Source organism: Dipodomys ordii, unplaced genomic scaffold, assembly GCF_000151885.1.
Source record: "Dipodomys ordii isolate 6190 unplaced genomic scaffold, Dord_2.0 Scaffold18, whole genome shotgun sequence".
Taxonomy (NCBI): domain Eukaryota; kingdom Metazoa; phylum Chordata; class Mammalia; order Rodentia; family Heteromyidae; genus Dipodomys; species Dipodomys ordii.
Genome location: NW_012267234.1, coordinates 19566849 through 19585519, shown reverse-complemented (window position 1 = coordinate 19585519; position 18671 = coordinate 19566849). Strand labels below are relative to the sequence as shown.

Here is an 18671-nt window from a genome sequence, read left to right as displayed (position 1 = left end):
CGTGGACAGTGTGCATAGAGAGTGCAGCACCCTGGGAGGCCCGCGGACGTGGACAGTGTGCATAGAGAGCGGCACCCTGGGAGGCCCGCGGACGTAGACAGTGTGCCTGGAGTGCGGCACCCTGGGAGGCCCGCGTTGTGGAGTTGCGGGTAAGCGGCGGGCAGCGCCTCACCCGGCTTACCCGGCGGCGCTTTCAGTGTGAGCCACCACACCAGCCCCTTCGGTTGGTTATTTTTAAGGAAGACTCTCGCTCTGTGTCTAGCCCGTGCTCCTCCTTAGGTGGGTTTTCCCATGTTTCTGGGCTGGCGGGTGCCCACCCCTGTACCAAGCCACTGATTGAGCTGGAGTCTCACAAAATTTTATGCTTGGGCTGGCCTTGAACTGTGACCCTCCATCCCTGACGCCCAAATAGGATTACAGGCGTGGGCTGTGACAGCTGGTGGGGCTTGAGGTCAGGAGTGTGCACCATCAGCAGATGAGCTGGGAGGATTCAGCTATCAGTGCACACCCCGCGCTGGGCGCTGTCCCTCAGCTCTTCAGCTCCCAGCGCTTGGTCACTTGAGCCACAGCATCACTTCCAGTTTTCTGGTGGTTTTTTGGAGATAAGTGTCTCACGGACTTTCCTGTCCAGACTGGCTTTGAACTGCGACCCTCAGCCTCCTGAGTAGCTAGGATGACAGGCGTGAGCCACTGGCTCCCGGCTCCACTTAATACCTATCACACAGATCCCTGAAGCTTTGCTCATTTTTTCTTCTCAAATCTCTCTCTCTCTTTCACTCTGTATCTGACTCTGTCTGACTGTGTGTGGAGTGTGTGTGGTATATGTGTTCCATGGACTCTTTATACAGATACATCTTTAAGTCCTGTAAGATGCCAAACCGTCTGGTAGATATTTTAGTTCAGGAAATCATATTTTCTTGAGTGCTGCTGCAGGTGCTGAGTACTCGTGCTGGCTAATTCTGACCACGGCTTACGGCTAGAGTCCTCTACTATCTTGGTGGGGCTGGTACTTGATTCCTGTGGTCGAGGGCCAGGCTTGTTCTTGGGCTCCTGTGAACCCTGCATTTAGTTCTTTGCTAGCGAGTCCCGTGCTGCTGCTCTCTGACTCCCAGCTGCGCTCTCTGGCCGTGCTTGCTGCTCTGCTTGTGTTGTGCTCACTGTCTTGGAGCCTGTGTCCCCGAGGGGTCACTAGTGCCACAGCGCAGTCTGTAGCAGGTGGACTCTCGTCAAGTGTGGGGACACTGCCGTTGCGGCGTCAAGTGTGGGGTCCTGCTGCTGTGTCGGTGTGGGGATCCAGCCGCTGCCGCGGTCTGCTGGAGTTCCACCAGGATGCAGCCTGGCTTTAAGCCCCGGGACTCTGCAGGCTCCCTTTATACCTGGACTGCCCCTCCTCTGCCAGGCACCGAGCACCACCGCTGACTGCCCGCCAAGTGCTCATCCTGCCCAGAAGCAGACCCCTGTAGTTTGGGCTTGCGCTTGGTCTTTCAGTTGGCTGCTTTTGTATCTGTAAATGGCCGCTCCCGTGCCAGCCGGGTGTAAGAGGCTACTCCAGTGCTGGCTGGACGGGAGCGGCACCGCTGCTTTTGTAATCCACATGCTGTGCTGCAGACGCACCCTGCATCTAGCAGGGCTGCTTGTCTCTGGGGAGAAGGTGTTGTGTGAAGCCGAGAGGTGACCCAGGCCTTGAGATCAGAGGGTCCATCGGCAGGGTGGTAAACTGCCTGGCCTGTGTGGGCACTGAAGAGAGAGGGGTCAGCTGTGGGTAAACTTGCAGGGGTCGAGCGCAGCTGTAAGGGTTGCATAGATGAGGGTCTAGCGGGAGGAGGATTGGAACTGCGTGTGTGTCGTGCGTGGCCGTTCTGGGCCCTCCCTGGTCCATTCCGTCCATACATGTCCAGAGCCGTGGCCTCTGAGTGAGCAGCTTTGCTGGTTCCCACCAGCTGCCAGGGACAAGTGGCGTGGGGCCATGGCTCCTCCCGCTGGCCTCCGTAGCTTCCTTCCTTCCACCTTGGATGGCCGTAGTCTGGCCTGAGGTTAGACACTGGCTGGGCTGAGGATGCTCTCCCCAGGCCCACGGATCTTCATCTTCATTTTCCAGTGGCCCATTGCAGGCATTCAGGTCTTGGATTAGGAATCAAATGGTCAGGATAATTTATTTACTAGGATGACTCCAGTTTATCACAGAGAACACTGGTCTGTCTAGCCAGGTGCAGTGGCCCCGGACCGGCAGCAGGGCCGTGGAGGTGAGGAGGGAGGAGGGAGGCTGGAGCGCAGGCCAGTCTGGCCAGCCAGCATAGCAAGACCCTTTTGTAAACAGGAAGCAGGAACGTAATATGCTCTTGGGCCTAAAACCCACTGTGAAAGTTCGTAGTCCTTCATGCAAAAGCTTTCACGATGATGCCCTGTACCAACAGCCAGTCCCCTACCTGCTGCCCTAAGGTTGGCGCCAGGGGCTGCCTCTCACTGCCGGTGCCGTGCAGTGGGTCCCTGCAGCTTGTAGCCCACTGCTAGCCTTTGACACCCTGTGGCTGCTGAGAGGGCTGTGGTGTGAGCTTGGGCTTTCTGTCAGGCAGGGGCCTTTGGTTCTTGCTAGGACAGGCCTTCATTCCTGCATGGCTGAGCCCTTTTTTTTTTTGTCCGTCGTGGGGCCTGAACTCTGGGCCTGGGCGCTGTCCCTGTGCTCTTCAGCTCAAGGCGAGCGCTCTACCACTTGAGCCACAGCACCACTTCCGGTTTTCTAGTAATTTATTGGAGATAAGAGTCTCACGAACTTTCCTGCCCGGGCTGGCTTTGAACCACGATCCTCAGATCTCAGCCTCCTGAATAGCTAGGATGACAGGCGTGAGCCACCGGCGCCCAGCTTGGCTGAGCCCTGTGACCACTGCCCGTGTCCCCTTGCCATCCCTGCTGACACGGGTCTGTCTGTAGCAACTGTAGTGCTTCTTCCTAGCCTGCAGCTCAGATGCGAGTTCTTGCCGAAGGATGGTGCTCTGAGCAGAGCCTTTGCTGCACACTGGCCCTGCTGCTGACAGGCCCTGTTGCTGAGCCAGCCACTGTGGGGCTAAGGGAGACAGAGACGGGGAGGGGCGGGCTAGGAGAGGTCAGGGGAGGGGGGGCTCCTCTGGAGGCGCAGCTGGTGGGTCTGGGTCTTCCCTGGAACCGCTTACCTCCAGGGCATGGTGTGTCACTGCAGTCCCATTCCCTAGCTTACTCAAACTCTCCCCAGTCTGTGCAAATATTGTATTGCATGTTATACCAAGCTTTTCTTTTCATGGAGAGCAGTCATGGAAAGTGAGCCGTGGAACAGAGGGGGTCGGCCCTGGCCGTCCCATTGCCTGCACGGGGCACAGCAGAGCCGGCCGGGAGCGGAGCGGAGCGGAGAGTCCTCGCCCAGCCCTCTGCATGCCTCAGCCTTCACACCTGCAAGGGGCCGTCCTGACACTAAAGACTGGGTCGGTGAGGAGGAAGCTGTGCTGTCGGGCTACTGTGTGTAGCCACCGCACGCGGGCTGCTGCTGTGGTCTGCGACGTCTTGGCACTCTGTAGCGCCAACTCTAGCAGCCTCTGAGGATCTGTGGAGGTGGGCAGGGGTGGGAGGAGCCGGCTGCCGCCCTGGGGAGCCCTAGCTCCTGTGCCTTGATGTGCAGAGCCGTGCTCTCCTCTCCTCTCCCCTCCCCTCGACTCCCCTCCCTCCCTTCCCCTCCTCTCCCCTCCCCTCCCCTCCTCTCCTCTCCCCTCCTCTCTTTCTTTATGCAAAGAGGAGTGCTTAGAGTAAGAAATAGTGAACGGAATGTTTTTATGTGCATTTTTTTTTTGGTTAGCATTGGCTTGCACTTGGCCAAAGTCAGCAAATAGCTTTCACAAATAAGCTATCTCTTCTTGTTCAGAGTTTAGAGACGTATAATGACTGCGTTAGTAAAATGCTTGCACATCACTTGTTAATTTTGAGCATGGGTTTGTTGTGTAGTAGGTTTTCTTTTCTTTTTGTGCTGCTTAGACGTGTTTAGCAGATGTTCCTGCTTCCTGCACAGCCGCGGCTGCTTGGGCAGGAGATTGACATCAGAGGTCTGTTGGCCAGGCTTGGTTAGTGGCAGGCAGTGGAGTCCATGTGTGCCCGAGGCGCCGGCTGGCCTGTCTTCTCGCAGAGCCATAGCTTCTCTGTGCCTAATGCCAGCCCTGCCCATGCGCTTGGTGGCTGTGCCTCCTGCCAGTCGGGCCTCGGCTTCCGGCAGCTTCCAGACCATCGGTCTGGGCTGTCCACCTCTCAGTGCCAGGGAAGTTGTCCTCTCCCCTTAGGAACAGGCCTCTGGGGTCTTGACGAAGCTCTCTCCACCGCTGCTGCTGCTGCTCCCAGGGTAGCGCTGGCTTGTGTGGGTAGATGGTAGAGGCGCACTGAAGGGGGAGAGCAGATACGTTGTACTTTTCCGTTTCATTCATATCTTGTAGGAATGAATTTATATTTAGACTTAATCTTTAGCTTTTTTCTAAATTCTAAAAGTAGTGACTGGGGCTGGGAAGGTGGCTCAGTGGTAGAGCGCTTGCCTTGCATGCTTGAGGCCCTGGGTTCGATTCCTCAGCACCACATAAGCAGGAAAAAAAAAAGCCAGAAGTGGCGCTGTGGCTAAAGTGGTTTAGCGCTAGCCTTGAGCTGAAGAGCTGAGGGACAGCGCCCAGGCCCAGAGTTCAGGCCCCACGACTGGACCCCCCCCCAAAAAAAAAAAAAGTAGTGACTGTTGTATGTCTCCTCGAGAGAAGTGCTGCTGATACTGGTGTGTTTCCCACTGTCCTTTTCGGGGCCTGTCGGTGCTGGCGTACCCTCTCCCCTTTTCACCTGTCTATGAGCACCTTCATGCCTTTGTCTCTGGAGTTGTTCCTAGAAGACGGGGTCCTGTCCAGTCAGGTATAAACGTGCATCGTGAGCGTCGGCACACCGTGGGGTGTGCGCCTTCTCTCCACCCGGGCGGCAGCATGCGGGTACCGTGCGTCTCCCTGTGCACCACGGGCCAGCTGCGGCTCCGGCATCCCCACCTGCAGGGCAGAGCACAGGGAGAAACAGAAGTTTCTGTCGGCCTTGTTGCTACCGCAGCAGTTGCACACCTGTCAGCAGGACGGCACACGGCAGCCTCAGCCGGAGCCACCGCCTGCAACACCGAGCCGCTGATTCTTAAGCTTCGTCACTGCACTTCAGACGTGAAATGCTAGTTTTAGAACTGATTGCTGTGATCTGACAGTTGTCATCCTAGCTACTTAGGAGGGTTGAGATCTGAGGATCATAGTTCAAAACCCACCCAAGGGGGCTGAGACCATGAGACTCTTTTACCTCCAGTTAACTGGCAAAAAGCTGGAAGTGGAGCTTCCTGCCTTGAGCCCCAGAGCTGACCCCCCTCTCCCCCAAGAATAGATTACTTGTCATGTCAGAGCCTATTTTTTGTGTGAAGGAAAAGGTCCCTGGCTCCAGCACAGGGTGTGCAGCCCCAGATGGCTGCCTGGCCGGGGGTCGGGGGGGTGGGAGGGGCGGGGAGGGGGAGCAGGGCAGAGAGTTCTTGCTGGCTTGTTGAGGTCCCCCTTGCAGGAGCGCTTGCGCTTGGACTTTGTTTCCGTGACAGCACCTGTGTCGACTGAACGCCCTTCTGGCCCCAGTGGTCACAGCCGTGAGGCGCCCGCACATGATGCTCCATCTCGCCGGGAGGAGGCCGAGGCCGAGCCGGGGACAGCTTCAGGCCTGTATCCCTGTATCCCAGCAAGGAGCTGGTCAGAATAGTGGCAGCCCTGCGTGGCCTGTGCCCTTGAGTTACCCACTCCGCCTCTGGCTGAAGGACAAGCAGCCACACTGCATTCTGTTCCCCACTGAACCGACGGCATGGCCTTGGAGAAAACATGAGGAGCTAGCACTTGGGTTTTCTTATCTTTGCTATGGAGACAGTAAGATCTGTGTGTGGAACGGGGCTGCAGGGGTCACAGTGAGGATACACGCCCGAGGCTGCTGTCCTGCTGCTGTGTGTCCTTCGTGGCCTCTTCAGTCCTCGTCTGGCTGGTTAAGCTCATGCCTTAGAGTCTCTTCGGCTTCGACAGCCACGCCTCCTCACCCCTTCTGCTTGGCTAGTCCCTCGTGGGAGCCAACCCTGCCTTAATGCCGTTCTGAGTTTTATCGTTGCAGACAGTGCTGTTCTGAGCAGCTTGGTGTGCGTATCATTTGTGAGATGTGGGGTCTGAGGGCAGAGCCAGCACTGTAGATGCCACGGGTCACGGCATCAGCGTTGTTCTTTCCCAGGTGATTCTGAAGGGGTCCCCTCCACAGAGCCATTGCCTGCCCCATGTCCTTTCCCATTCCTGCCCTCACTGTGGATGACTCATTTCTGCTTGGTACAGCCAGGCCTGCTGCCTAAGCTAGCAGCTGTCACTTTTCCAGGATTGGCATAAACCTCTTTGGGTTACGTAGCACACGCTTGCCTGCTTGGGCATTTCTGGTCTTCAGAAGATGGGGCCTGGTCTGCCCTGGGTCCTCAGAAAGATGGGGCTGGGTCTGCCCTGGGTCCTCAGAAAGATGGGGCCGGGTCTGCCCTGGGTCCTCAGCGGGGCTGTCTTCACACCTGTCCATTGGGCCTTGGTGTGAGGAGGCGAGTGTCTGTGGCTTCCTGCGTGGGGAACGCCCTTGTCACCTGGCCACAGTGGTCCTGAGCCTGTGCCCTGGGCAGGGCTGCTCAGTCTCTGCGCGCTGCATGTTGGCCCTGCCCTGGTCTCCACGACCACCAGTAGAATTTCCTCCCTGCGATGTACCCAAAATGTCTGAAGAGAGGGCCAGCTGTCCCCTGGAGGTCAGCAGGCTTCTCCTTGAGAAGCTCCAGGCCGGTGGGCAGTGGGAAGTAAGAGCGTGTGCCTGGGAGGACAGGGTGAGGGGCTGTGGGCTGAGCTGCCGGGCTTGGGCCTGCTGCCTGCTGCCGCCAGGGGTGTGCACTGATGGGGGCCGGGAGCGGGCGGCGAGGCCTGGACAGTCCTGGTGGGGCGAGCTAAGGGGGGCCGTCCATTGCCAGGAGAAGGGCAGATGCTGGCCGCTGCCCACCGAAGTTATTGCGGCTGCCAGACTCCAAGCAGCAAGGCTAGGGCGGCCCTGGGCGAGCCCACAGGACCGCAGGGCAGGGCCCAGCTGTGCTCCCGCTTTGTTCCCACCCAGGGGCTCGAGGCCGTGGGGGTGGGGATCACACCAGGCCCCTCTCGCCATTAGGAGAGCAGACAGCCCCTCCACAATATGGCGGTCTCTGTGAGTGCCACCGGCAGTCACAGGTGTGCGACAGGTTCACATCTCACACACAGCACTACTGTGAAGTGGCCTTACACTTGACTTCTGAGTGTGTTGGAAAAGCCAGCAAACTAATGGTCCCCAGCTGGAAATCAATCATGGGTGGCCGGGGGCGGGGGAGGAGAAGGAGGGAGGGAGGGGGCCGGCAGTCCTGGGGCCGGAACTCAGGAACTCTGGGCTGGGTGCTGTCCCTGAGCTTCTTTGCTGTAAGGTTAGCACTCTGCCACTTGGACCACAGCTTTACTTTGGCTTTTTTGGTAGCTTAGTGAAGATGAGAGTCTCATGGACTTTGTTGGCTTCAAACCACTATCCTCTGATCTCAGCCTCCTGAGTGAGCTATGGTTACAGGTGTGAGCCACTAGCACCTGGCTGGAATCAGTTTTTAGAAGCTTAATTTCTAGGCCTGGGTACTGGCTGGCGCACCTGCCTAGCAATGGTGTGAAGCCTTGAGCTCAGACCCCAGTGCTGCCAAGTAAATAATACATTCTAGGAAGTTTGGCCTGTGAGTCCTAAGATGTATCTCACACACACCGTTTTTCTCTCTTTAATGCTTGTTTTAAACTGTGCCTGTACCGGCACAGCCTGTAGCTTTTCTGCCCAAGGCTAGCACTCTTACCACCCAGACCACAGTCCCACTAGGCCTTTTGGTGGTTAATTGGAGATAAAGAGTCTCAGGGACTGCCTTGCCCTGTCTGGATTTGAAATTTATAATTTAGTGTTTTGGTTGCCGGGTAATAAACGCAAGGCCCTGTGCATTCTAGGCACGCACTCTACCACTGAGCTGCACCCAGCTCGCACGCGTTTACTTTAATCTAGAGAAGGCGTCTCGCCTGGAACCTTGCATCTCAGCCTCCTGGGCTGCTGGGGCTGTTGGTCCCAGGCACCACGCCCCGCTGCCATTCAGGTTTCTAGAGATCCACACGGCTGTGCGTGTTCACATCATTTGCAGTAGGAGAAGCAGATCGGAAAGAACACTTACTGCCTGAGAATATAAATCATGTCTCTGGTGCTTAATTTTAAAATTAAAAAATAAAAAATAAAGGTGGATACTAGTGGGTCACGCCTGAAATCCTAGCTCTTGGAGGCTGAGATCTGAGCACAAGGACAGCACACAAGACTCCAGTGAACCCCTGAAAAGCTGGAAGTTAAACATACACTTTAGAGAAGCCTGCATGTTAGGTTCATCAGGTTTCCTGAATGAGGAAAACCTTTTTAAACAGTGTCAACGTCTGTGGGACAGCAAGTGCTGTCACTGTGCCTCATCCTGTGGGCACCAGGCCTGGGGGGCACTGGGCCTCGGGAGGGGGGCTTTGGGTAGGCGCCAGGCCTCAGGTGGGCGCTGGGCCTCGGGTGGGCCTTGGGTGGGCACTGGGCCTTGCTGAGCCTCGGGTGGGTGCCGGGCCTCACTGGGCCTTGGGTGGGCCTCGCTGGGCCTCGGGTGGACCTTGGGTGGGCCTCGCCGGGCCTTGCTGGGCTTCAGGTGGGCACTGGGCCTTGCTGGGCCTCGCTGGGCTTTGGGTGGGCCTCTCTGGGCCTCAGGTGGGCCTTGGGTGGGCCTCGCTGGGCCCAGGGGTGGGCACCAGGCCTTGCTGGGCCTCAGGTGGGCCTCGGGTGGGTGCCAAGCCTCGCTGGGCCTCGGGTGGGCCTCAGGTGGGCGCTGGGCCTCGCTGGGCCTATGGTGGGCGCCAGGCCTTTGGGTGGGCCTTGCTGGGCCTCCGGCCTCAGGTGAACGCCCGGCCCCAGCTTGCTTGCCGCCTGAGCTGCTCTGAGTGCATCACCTCCCCTGCAGGGCTGGGGTCCCTTGGTCTGAATGTTCACACAGAGGTGAACTCCCCTGCTCCCCCTCATGTCTCTCCTACCAGAGCCGTGCGCCCCTGGCTGTTACACCAAGGCCGGTATCATGGCGGTCCGGGGTGCTAGGTGGCGGTGTGCTGGCCTTGGCCTAGCCCTGGCCTGGATGAGCACCGGCTTGGGACTTGACTACGCACCAGAGCAGCTGTGACCTCCAGGAGTTAGGCCAGCAGGAGAGCACCCCAGTTGTGCATCAGCAGGGACTGAAGGGAGCTTTGGTGGGGGCAGGAGGCGGGGCCCTGGGGCTCAGGCCTCCCTCCCCGGACTCCACGTTCCCGGGCGAGCAGTGCTGCTCTGGCAGGCCAGCACTGTGTCAGCCCGGATTGATTTGCAGGAAGTTTACTTGTACTCATCGGATGTGCCATGTAAGTTGGATTGCTCTTTATTGTACACATTCCTTCATGCCAGCATGTGGCAGGCATTGTTCTAAGAGCAGGAGAGTCTGCTGTGAATAGGAAACAACAACCCCCACCCCCCCCAAAAAAAAAATGTGCTGTTGAGCATGGAGAAGTCTCGCTGAGATGGTGGCAGTTGTGTTGAGAGGAGGACACCGTCCGAGTATGGCGGAAGAGCTGGCCATGCGGGTGAAGGGCAGCTAGTGGCAAGCAGAGAATCTATTGTTCACCTGGGAAGAAGGCAAAGAGCCGCAGGAGAGAGCGAAGGAGCCGGGAAAGCCCAGGAGGTGGGCCGCCTCCGCTGGCCTGCTCTCCGGTGCGCAGCTGCGGAAGGCGACTTTTGGTCCTGATGGGCCTGGCTCCTCTCAGTCAGTCAGTGTCGGAGCGAGCTCTGCGGTGAGCGTGAGTCAGAGCATCTGAGTCACGTGGACCAATTTCCCTGACCAAAAATAACCCAAAACAGCATTTCTGGGAAGCTCCCGGGAGGCAGCTTCGAATGTAAACAAGGAGCAGAGTGGAGATAAAGGCTGCCTGGAAAAAGTGAACATTTGGGAGACCAAGAGAATTGCTTTGGGAGACAGTACTGAAGAAAGCAAGCGCATCGTTTTAGAGTTACAATTCTAGAGCCTTTTCTTTCTGCCTGTGTGTTGGATGCTGTGTGTGTGTTTCAGTTGGGGAACTTGCCTTTTCCCTGGGCACAGAGCTGTGGCTTGGGACTGCAGCCTGCAGTCCTTCCTGTCTGTGTGTAGGAAGTTCTTCCTGTAGTCTTCCAGGCCAGTGGCCCTCCCTGGGACCAGCAAGACCTGTCCAAGCCTGCACTTAGGTGCACCTGTGTCCAGCCTGGCCACCAATTAAGCCACAGGAAGAAAACAAGAAATACAGGGCACAGGTGGCTCACGCCTGTAATCCTATCTATCCAGGAGGCTGAGATCTGAGGATCACCATTCGAAGCTAGCCTGGGCATGAAAGTTCTTGACTCTTTTTTTTTTTTTTTGCCGGTCATGGGGCCTGAACTCTGGGTCTGGGCGCTGTCCCTCAGCTCTTCAGCTCAAGGCTAGCGCTCTACCACTGGAGCCACAGCGCCACTTCTGGCTTTTTCTGTTTATGTGGTGCTGAAATCGAACCCAGGGCCTCATGCTTGCAAGGCACGTGCTCTACTGCTGAGCCACCTTCCCGGCCCCTTTGAGACTCTTATCTTCAATAAACTACTCAGAAAAATCTGGAAGTGGTGCTGTGGCTCAAGTGATAGAGAGCACTTGCCTTGAGCACAAAGAGGCTCAGGGACGGTGCCCAGGCCCCGGGACTGGGTGGCGGGGGCGGGGGGAGGAAAGAGGGAAAAAGCGAATGAGAACAAGATGAGTTACTGCCCACTTCCAGAACTCCTGACTGGGTATGTGGGCGCTGGTGAAGGCCCCTCCTTGGAGCCTTGGGGCTCCTCTGTGGAGAGGGGCTTGGGGCCAGGGGCCAGTCCAACTGTGGGTCTGTGGTCAGAGTGCACCTTGGGTGGGCCTCGCTGGGCCTTGCTGGGCTTCAGGTGGGCACTGGGCCTTGCTGGGCCTCGCTGGGCTTTGGGTGGGCCTCTCTGGGTGGGCCTCGCCGGGCCCAGGGGTGGGCACCAGGCCTTGCTGGGCCTCAGGTGGGCCTCGGGTGGGTGCCAAGCCTCGCTGGGCCTCGGGTGGGCCTCAGGTGGGCGCTGGGCCTCTGGTGGGCGCCAGGCCTTCGGGTGGTCCGGGGTGCTAGGTGGCGGTGTGCTGGCCTTGGCCTAGCCCTGGCCTGGATGAGCACCGGCTTGGGACTTGACTACGCACCAGAGCAGCTGTGACCTCCAGGAGTTAGGCCAGCAGGAGAGCACCCCAGTTGTGCATCAGCAGGGACTGAAGGGAGCTTTGGTGGGGGCAGGAGGCGGGGCCCTGGGGCTCAGGCCTCCCTCCCTTCCTCATGTACCATACTTTAGCCAAATTATGTACATATGCATATAACTCTCAGGTTTTCACGTATGTTTGTAATTTAGATCTAATTTCCAAAAATGAGAAAAAAACACGTGCCTTTTGTCTTTGAACCTGACTTATTTCACTTAACGTAATTTTTTTCTAGGTTAATCCATTTCCCTGAAAATGACATATTATTTTTTCTGATGGATGAGTAAAATTCCATTGTGTGTATATAACATTTTCTTTTTCGCTCTCTGTTCTGCACCTGGGGCTTGAACTCAGGGCCTGGCCACTGTACCAGAACCTTTTTGCTCAAGGCTAGCGCTCTACCACTTGAGCATGGCTCCATTTCCAGCTTGTTGGTGCTTAATTGGAGATAAGAGTTTCACAGACTTTCCTGTCCAAGCTGGCTTCAAACGTGAGGTCTTAGGTCTCAGCCTCCTGAGTAGCCACGGGCACCTGGCTCATGTCCCATTTCCTCCATTTATCATTGTAGCGCATCTGGGCTGTTTCCATAACTTGCCTATGGTGAATAGCACAGGAATGAACATAGCATACGAGTATCTTTACTGTATCCTGACTATAATCTTTTGGATAAATGCCTAAGAGTGGTATTTCTGGATCATAGGTGGTTCTTTGCTTAGTTTCTGTTTGTTTGTTTGTTTTTGTTTTTGTCTGTCATGGGGCTTGAACTCTGAGCCTGGGCCCTATCCTTCAGCTCAAGGTTAGCACTCTACCACTTGAGCCATAGCACCACTTCTAGTTTTCTGGCGGTTTATTGGAGGTAAGAGTCTCATGGACTTTCTTTGAACCTTGACCCTCAGATCTCAGCCTCCTGAGTAGCTAGGATGACAGGCATGAGCCACCAGCGCTGCCCAGCCTATGTTTAGTTTTTTTAGGAACCTCCAAAGTGCCTTTTAAACTGGTTGCACTAGCTCATGCTCTCAGCAGCTGTTATTTTAGGGTTCCTTTACTCCCTGTTCCCATTCTTGCTGTAGCTTCATGAGGATTAAAAAAACCCAAAACTCCAAACTGGGCACCAGTGGCTCACACCTGTCATCCCAGCTACCTAGGAGGCTGAGATCTGAGGATCACGGTTTAAAGCCAGCCTGGCTGGGCTGGCTTAGAAAAAGCCAGGAATGGTGCTGTGGCTCAAGTGGTACATTGCTAGCCTTGAACAAAAGAAGCTCAGGGGGCTGGGAAGGTGGCTCAGTGGTAGAGCGCTTGCCTTGCATGCATGATGCCCTGGGTTCAATTCCTTAGCACCACATAAGCAAAAAAAGAAAAAATGCCGGAAGTGGCGCTATGGCTCAAGTGGTAGAGCGCTAGCCTTGAGCTGAAGAGCTGAGGGACAGCGCCCAGGCGCAGAGTTCAGGCCCCCACGACCGGACCCAAAAATAAAAAAAATAAAAATAAAAACAAAAGAAGCTCAGGGACAGTGTTCAGGCCCTGAGTTCAAGTGCCAGAACTGGCCAAAACCCCCCACAAAACCCTAGCAGTTGGATGGTGAAAGGAACTGTTAAATCCAAGGTGTAGATGGCTCCGTTTAGTTCAGTTAGAAAATTGGCGATTACCCATTGACTTTTGGGAGGTGCTGTGTTTGAACTTGGCACTGCACTAAGCCATGTTCCACCCTTTTTGCTTTATTTTTCAAATAGGATCTCATTTTTTTGCCCTTGGATTTAACAGTTCCTTTTACCACTCAAGTGCTGTTCACATCTGAACTGGGACCTCCTCGCGCAGTGCTGCTCAGGCTTCAATAGCCAAACCTCCCTGTGCAGCTGCGAGACCTCGGGCCTTTCTCTAGTGTGGTTGGCTAACAGCAAAACTGAAGTGGAGAACATTGCTAGTTTTTATTCTGAATGCAATCTATTTAGGCTATGAAATTTCCAAAGACAAGAGGGAGAGTGGAACTTCCCACAACCTTCCAGAAAAGTCTCTCCCTTTCTACAGAGCTGTGGTTAGGAGCTGGTTGAAAGTGGCTAGGCTTGCATGAATTCAGAACATTGCGCTCATTCTGCTTTCTCTCAGCTAGTGCTCTACTACTTGCGTCACGCCTCCAGGCTAATTGGAGCTGGAATCCTGTGGACTTTTCTGCCTGGGGTGCTTCCAGCCTCGGGCCGACAGATCTCAGCCTCCTGAGTGGCAAGGGTTACAACATGAGCTGCCAGCACTTGGCTCTCATTCAGTTCATTCACAGACATTTTCCGTAAACTCCAGGGAAGGGAGAGGGGGCGGGGATGGCACCTGTGGCTACCATGTATTTTCATACAGTTCGTGCAGAGTGTAGTTACTGGGGAGCGGTAACTGATTGTCTGTGTGCCCTGCAGTTGACTTGGTTGGGTCTTTGTGGAGGGAGTTAGGAGATGTTCCATGTTTGAGGTACTGAGTGAGTGTTCTATCTCACTAAGTTTCTTTCTCTGTGTAAGGGCTTGAGATGAATTCCTAGAAGTGTGTACTGGTTGGTGGCTCTAGAACCTGCTGTTCACACGCTTCCAGGTCTGCTTGGCTGTGTCTTCCTCTGCGCTCTTGTAGACCATTTTATGGCGTATTTAGATGTACCCACATTGCATCCTATGGTGTAAGTTGCTTTGTAGGGAAGCATTATTGTGAAGGCCTCCTGGAGGTATGTAACTTGTGGCCAGGTGGCTAGCAGCACCCTGTGGTCTAGTGGTCACTGACCCCACGGATGCTCCCACGGCAAATTAGAGTTCCCTGGGCTGTCTGTGGATTTGGAGGGACCGTAGAAGTCAAGTGGTGACGGTACCAGTAAGTGGAGGGGAATAAAATGATTGTTTTGTCCCTTCAGATTGCTCCCAGAGCTGAGACCCCAGTCCACAGTAACAGTCTGCAGAACGCCCTGCACACATCAGCACATTCCACGGAGGATTCGCTGCCCAAGAGGCCTCTGGGAAAGCACAGCAAAGGTGGGCCACACCGGGCTTCCAAGGATGTCAGAGGGCGGGGGGAGGCGCGTGCCGCACAGCACGGCAGGCCGGGTCTCGCCGCACATGCTCAGATGCCAGCAGTGCTGAGCCAGTGGGGGTGCTGCGTCTGATTCCACGAGCTTGTCTGGCAGTAGGAACCTCAAATATTGGTGTTTGTTAAGCTATTAAGCTGGAAGGAAGCCAAACAAACCCTGCATCTAGAGCAGCCTGTGTGTGAGTCTGCGCATCCCCAGAGCGGGTGCAGAGAGGGTGCCACGGCCTCCTGCGGGGCTGAGGAGGCGTGTTTCCACTCAGTGCGATGGAGTGTGGGATCCTCGGTGGGGACCCGTGCTCACAGCGGCGGCTGTCCACCTGGCCCTGGTCCACAGAGTGGCCGTTCCTCTTCCTCCCCACACCCAGTCACACGCACCATAACCTCTTCTGCTGTGGGCTTCTGCTGCTCACCTCCCGGGTACAGCCTGCCGTCTGTCGTCTGCCGTGGCTTAGAAGCTGCTCGCCTCCATGGCTCCCATTTAGGCTCCTTCTCAGTCCCTCTCAGCCGGGGAGAACCCCAGCTCTCAGACACCGCCTCGCCAGCGCCGCACAACCAGGCCCCGCCTGGCCCCTGCCCCGGCCCGGGCCCTCATGCGCCTCTGAAGGACTGCACATGGTTTGCCTGTTTGTAGCCTCTGCGGCTTTGCAGAGCATGTTCCAGTTGGGGCCCGTCTGCAGAGTCCACATGCCCACGCCTGATGGGTCTGTCCACCCACATGGCCTAGAGCTCCCATTGCTGTCCGTTGCCACCCTGCAGTGTGGCTCCAGAGCCTGTGATGGCCAGCTTTTGACGCCTGGGCAGTCCAGTCAGCTTCTCTGCCACAGCTGTTGCCTCCCTCCCGGCCTGGACCCATGGTGCCACCCCCTCCTCGGGTGGGGGTGGGATACGGTGGCCCTAGGTCGCCCCCGCCTCCGGGGTTTTGGCACCATTTGGCTGTCCTGTGAAGTAGAGCCAGTGTTCTTGTGTTCAGATGAAAGTGTGAGGCTTGGGGCAGTGTGAGCGGGCAGCTGTGCCCAGGGTCATGAGAAGGCAGCCTCTGGCCTTGAACTGAGGTCGTCTGAACAAAGCCTGTGGGTTAACTGGGACCTGTAGAAGTCCTGTGTGTGTTGGAGTGTTGTACTCTGGTCTCGTCTTGCTTTCTGACACCTCTCTCTTCTGGGCTGACCGCAGTGTCCTGCTGAGCCCTGACTACACACATGTCCCTCTGCCCCGCACCAGGCCCTTTGCTTCAAAGCCAACACAGCCTAGTCCTGTAACCTCTGCAGCTCTTCCTGTGGCCGGCGCTGTGCTCGGGCCGCCCAGGTGCTGGCCCTCAGGCCCGGTGCCACGCCCACCACTCACCACGGACGTCCTCCTGTGCTTGCCAGGACAGGGGAATGGGTCTTCTATCCGCTTTGCTTCTCTCTGTTATGCACACCTCCCATTTGTGAAAACAGTTCAGTCAGATGGATGAGGACTTCTGTCCTGACAAGACACAGAAAGGTGACCAGAGCAGTCATGATGCTGGAGTCTGACCAGACTCACCGTCAGCCACAGGCGGCCAGGCGGCCCACGTTGCTTGTCCACCAAGAAGCCAAACAAAAGCGGGAAAGCCAGTGGTACATTAGAAATTGTGTTATATAAGTGAGACTTTGAAGAATATATGTTTAGGCTTAGCGTGGTGCAGTGTATATAATTGCCAGCTTCCTGCCAGGCACAGGCAGGGAGAATTCTGTCTGAAGTGCCAGGGAGGCATCCATGCTAGTGAGACTCAGTCTCAACAAAACAACCCGTGTGGCAGTTCCCACTTAAAGTCTCAGACACACCAGGAACTGTAGGTAGGGGGGTTGTGGTTCTGAGTTTGGCCCTGGGCAGAATGCATGACTCTGGCTGAAAAGTAACTGAAGCAAACAAGGCTGGAACATAGCTCAAGGTTTAGAGTATTGTCAAGCAGAAGAACCCTGAGTTAATTCCTTAGCACCTTCAGAAAAACCAAACCCTGAATTAACAAGATGACAAACAGCAGAATGTTTTTGTGCTGAGTTTCTCGTATGTGTGTGTGTGTGTCCGTGTGTGGTTCCGTGTGTGTGTGTGTCCGTGTGTGTGTGTCTGTGTGTGTGTGTCCGTGTGTGTGTGTCCGTGTGTGTCCGTGTGTGTCAGTGTGTGTGTGTGTCCGTGTGTGTGTCCATGTGTGTGTGTGTGTGTGTGTGTGTCCGTGTGTGTGTGTCCGTGCCCATGTGGAGGACGGGCCTGGAGGCTGTCCCTTCGCTTTTTCTTCCGTGCTAGTGCTCTACCACTTGAACAGTATTCCCTGTAAGAGTCTCATGTAGCTTCCTGCCCAAGCTGGCTTTGAACCACGATCCTCAGGTCTCAGCCTCCTGAGTAGCAGCGATGACAGGTGTGAGCTGCCAGTGTCTAGCTTCTTTTCAGTCTTTAAGTGAGAATGGCTTTCAGGAGCAAAGGCCGGCAGTGTCCGCCCTGGTCGAGTAGCTTCTGCTCTTGGTGCTGTTAGGGACTTGGGCTGGTCGTGTCTGTTCCTGAAAACCATGCTGATTCTCTTTCATCTTTCTCCTGTCTTCAACAGTACGTACGTATTACGATTTCTCTTTTGACGTAGTTTTGGCAGCTATTTGCTGAAGTGCTCTCTTACTATTGGGCTTATGAATTCAACCATTAAACTGAAGCAACTAGGAGGAGACATTGCTGGACACTATCGGTCACTCAGACTTTGGGGGAGGGGACTTGCTTCTGGAGTGGCCCTCTTCTGCAGGTGCCTCCTTCACAGAGCTCCATGTGACACTGCACTCCTGAGACCCCAAGAGACAGCCCCAAGGCCAAGATCGTCCCAGTGACCTGGACCTGGGTGGAGGTGCAGCTGATGTGCTCTGGCTCAGGTCTTGGGCCTTGGGCCCTGTGTTGCTTGCTCCATGCTGTGACTGGCTTGGGCTAGACAGGCGCCCTTGCACGTTCTCTACTCCAGAGCCTGTGCTGTCTTTACACAGGCCTGTCTGCCAGGCTGCCTTGAAGGGTCCTTCGTATGCCATATGCAAGCCTGGCACTGGGGTCTTACAGATTATTCCCAGGCTGCTTTCAGTGGCATCTCCCTCTGTTGGAAGAATCCAGTGCAGTGTGTTCTGTTCCTCAGAGCTGGGTTGCCCAGGTCTCCTGCTGAGGGCAGTTGGCTTTCTGTAGCATTGTCTTCGAGGTGTTACCCACATGATGAGTTTTGTGGAAGCTTGCCTGCTGCCACTTTTCCTCCAGGGCGTGCTACTGTTTTTTTGTTTTGTTTGTTCTGAGGCTTAAAATCAGGGCGTAGGCATTGTTTCTGAGTGTTTTTGCTCAAGGCGGGCACTCTGTTAATCCAGCCACAGCTCCACTTCTTGCTTTTTTGGTGGTTAATGGGAGATCAGAGTTTCACAGACTTTCCTACCCAGGCTTACCTTGAAGTGTAATGGTCAGACCTCAGCCTCTTGAGTAACTGGGATTATGGACGTGAGCCACTGGTGCCCGGCAAGGGTATGGCTCTTGAGCGACATGCCATGCCAAAGGGGCAGGGTAGGCTCTGGGCTGCAGGGGGCTCTGGAGCTGCAGGGGGCTCTGGGCTGCAGGGGGCTCTGGAGCTGCAGGGGGCTCTGGAGCTGCAGGGGGCTCTGGAGCTGCAGGGGGCTCTGGAGCTGCAGGGGGCTCTGGGCTGCAGGGGGCTCTGGGCTGCAGGGGGCTCTGGAGCTGCAGGGGGCTCTGGGCTGCTTAGCGGGAGCCTTGTAGGGATGGGCGGCTGTTCCCATAGCCACAGACTCAAGGAGAGAAGGTCTTGCTCAGGTTCTCTTGATGGCCTGGCCGCGGTGCTGATGGGCATGTCAGGGACTGGGCTTTATCCGGAAGGAAGGCCTGCTGCCGTAGGCCTCTTGTCTTCAGGTACAGTACAGGAGATAATGGTGCTGCTTGCCAGGTGTCCACCTCGGCTGCCCCTTCCTCTGCGCTGCTGATCTTCAGTTTTGGAAAATGTGCATTAAAGTGGTGCCAGGGAGATTTAAGGTAGCTTGGGAAGACAGACTGCAGCTGGGCGGGAGGACTGGGGGTGCTGGCCAGCTCAGACTCCGCAGCCAGCAGGTGGACGGCCTCCTGCCGGGCTGTGAGTCCAGGCGGGGTGGAGGCTGAGGGCCTCTTGGTGCCCTCATCTCCTCCAGCGACTGCTTGACCAGGGCGTGCTCTTCCTGTGGTGGAGGTCCTGGGGGAA

At 56.1% G+C, this 18671-nt stretch overlaps 1 protein-coding gene across 1 annotated transcript in view; it reads left to right on the top strand.

The window, feature by feature from the left end:
* Zcchc14 (zinc finger, CCHC domain containing 14) overlaps positions 1-18671 on the top strand; it is a 55587-nt gene that overhangs the window by 14142 nt on the left and 22774 nt on the right. The window contains exon 4 of the mRNA XM_013012748.1: positions 14283-14400. Within this exon, the coding sequence (XP_012868202.1) occupies positions 14283-14400 (118 nt within the window). The remainder of the gene's footprint in view (positions 1-14282; positions 14401-18671) is intronic.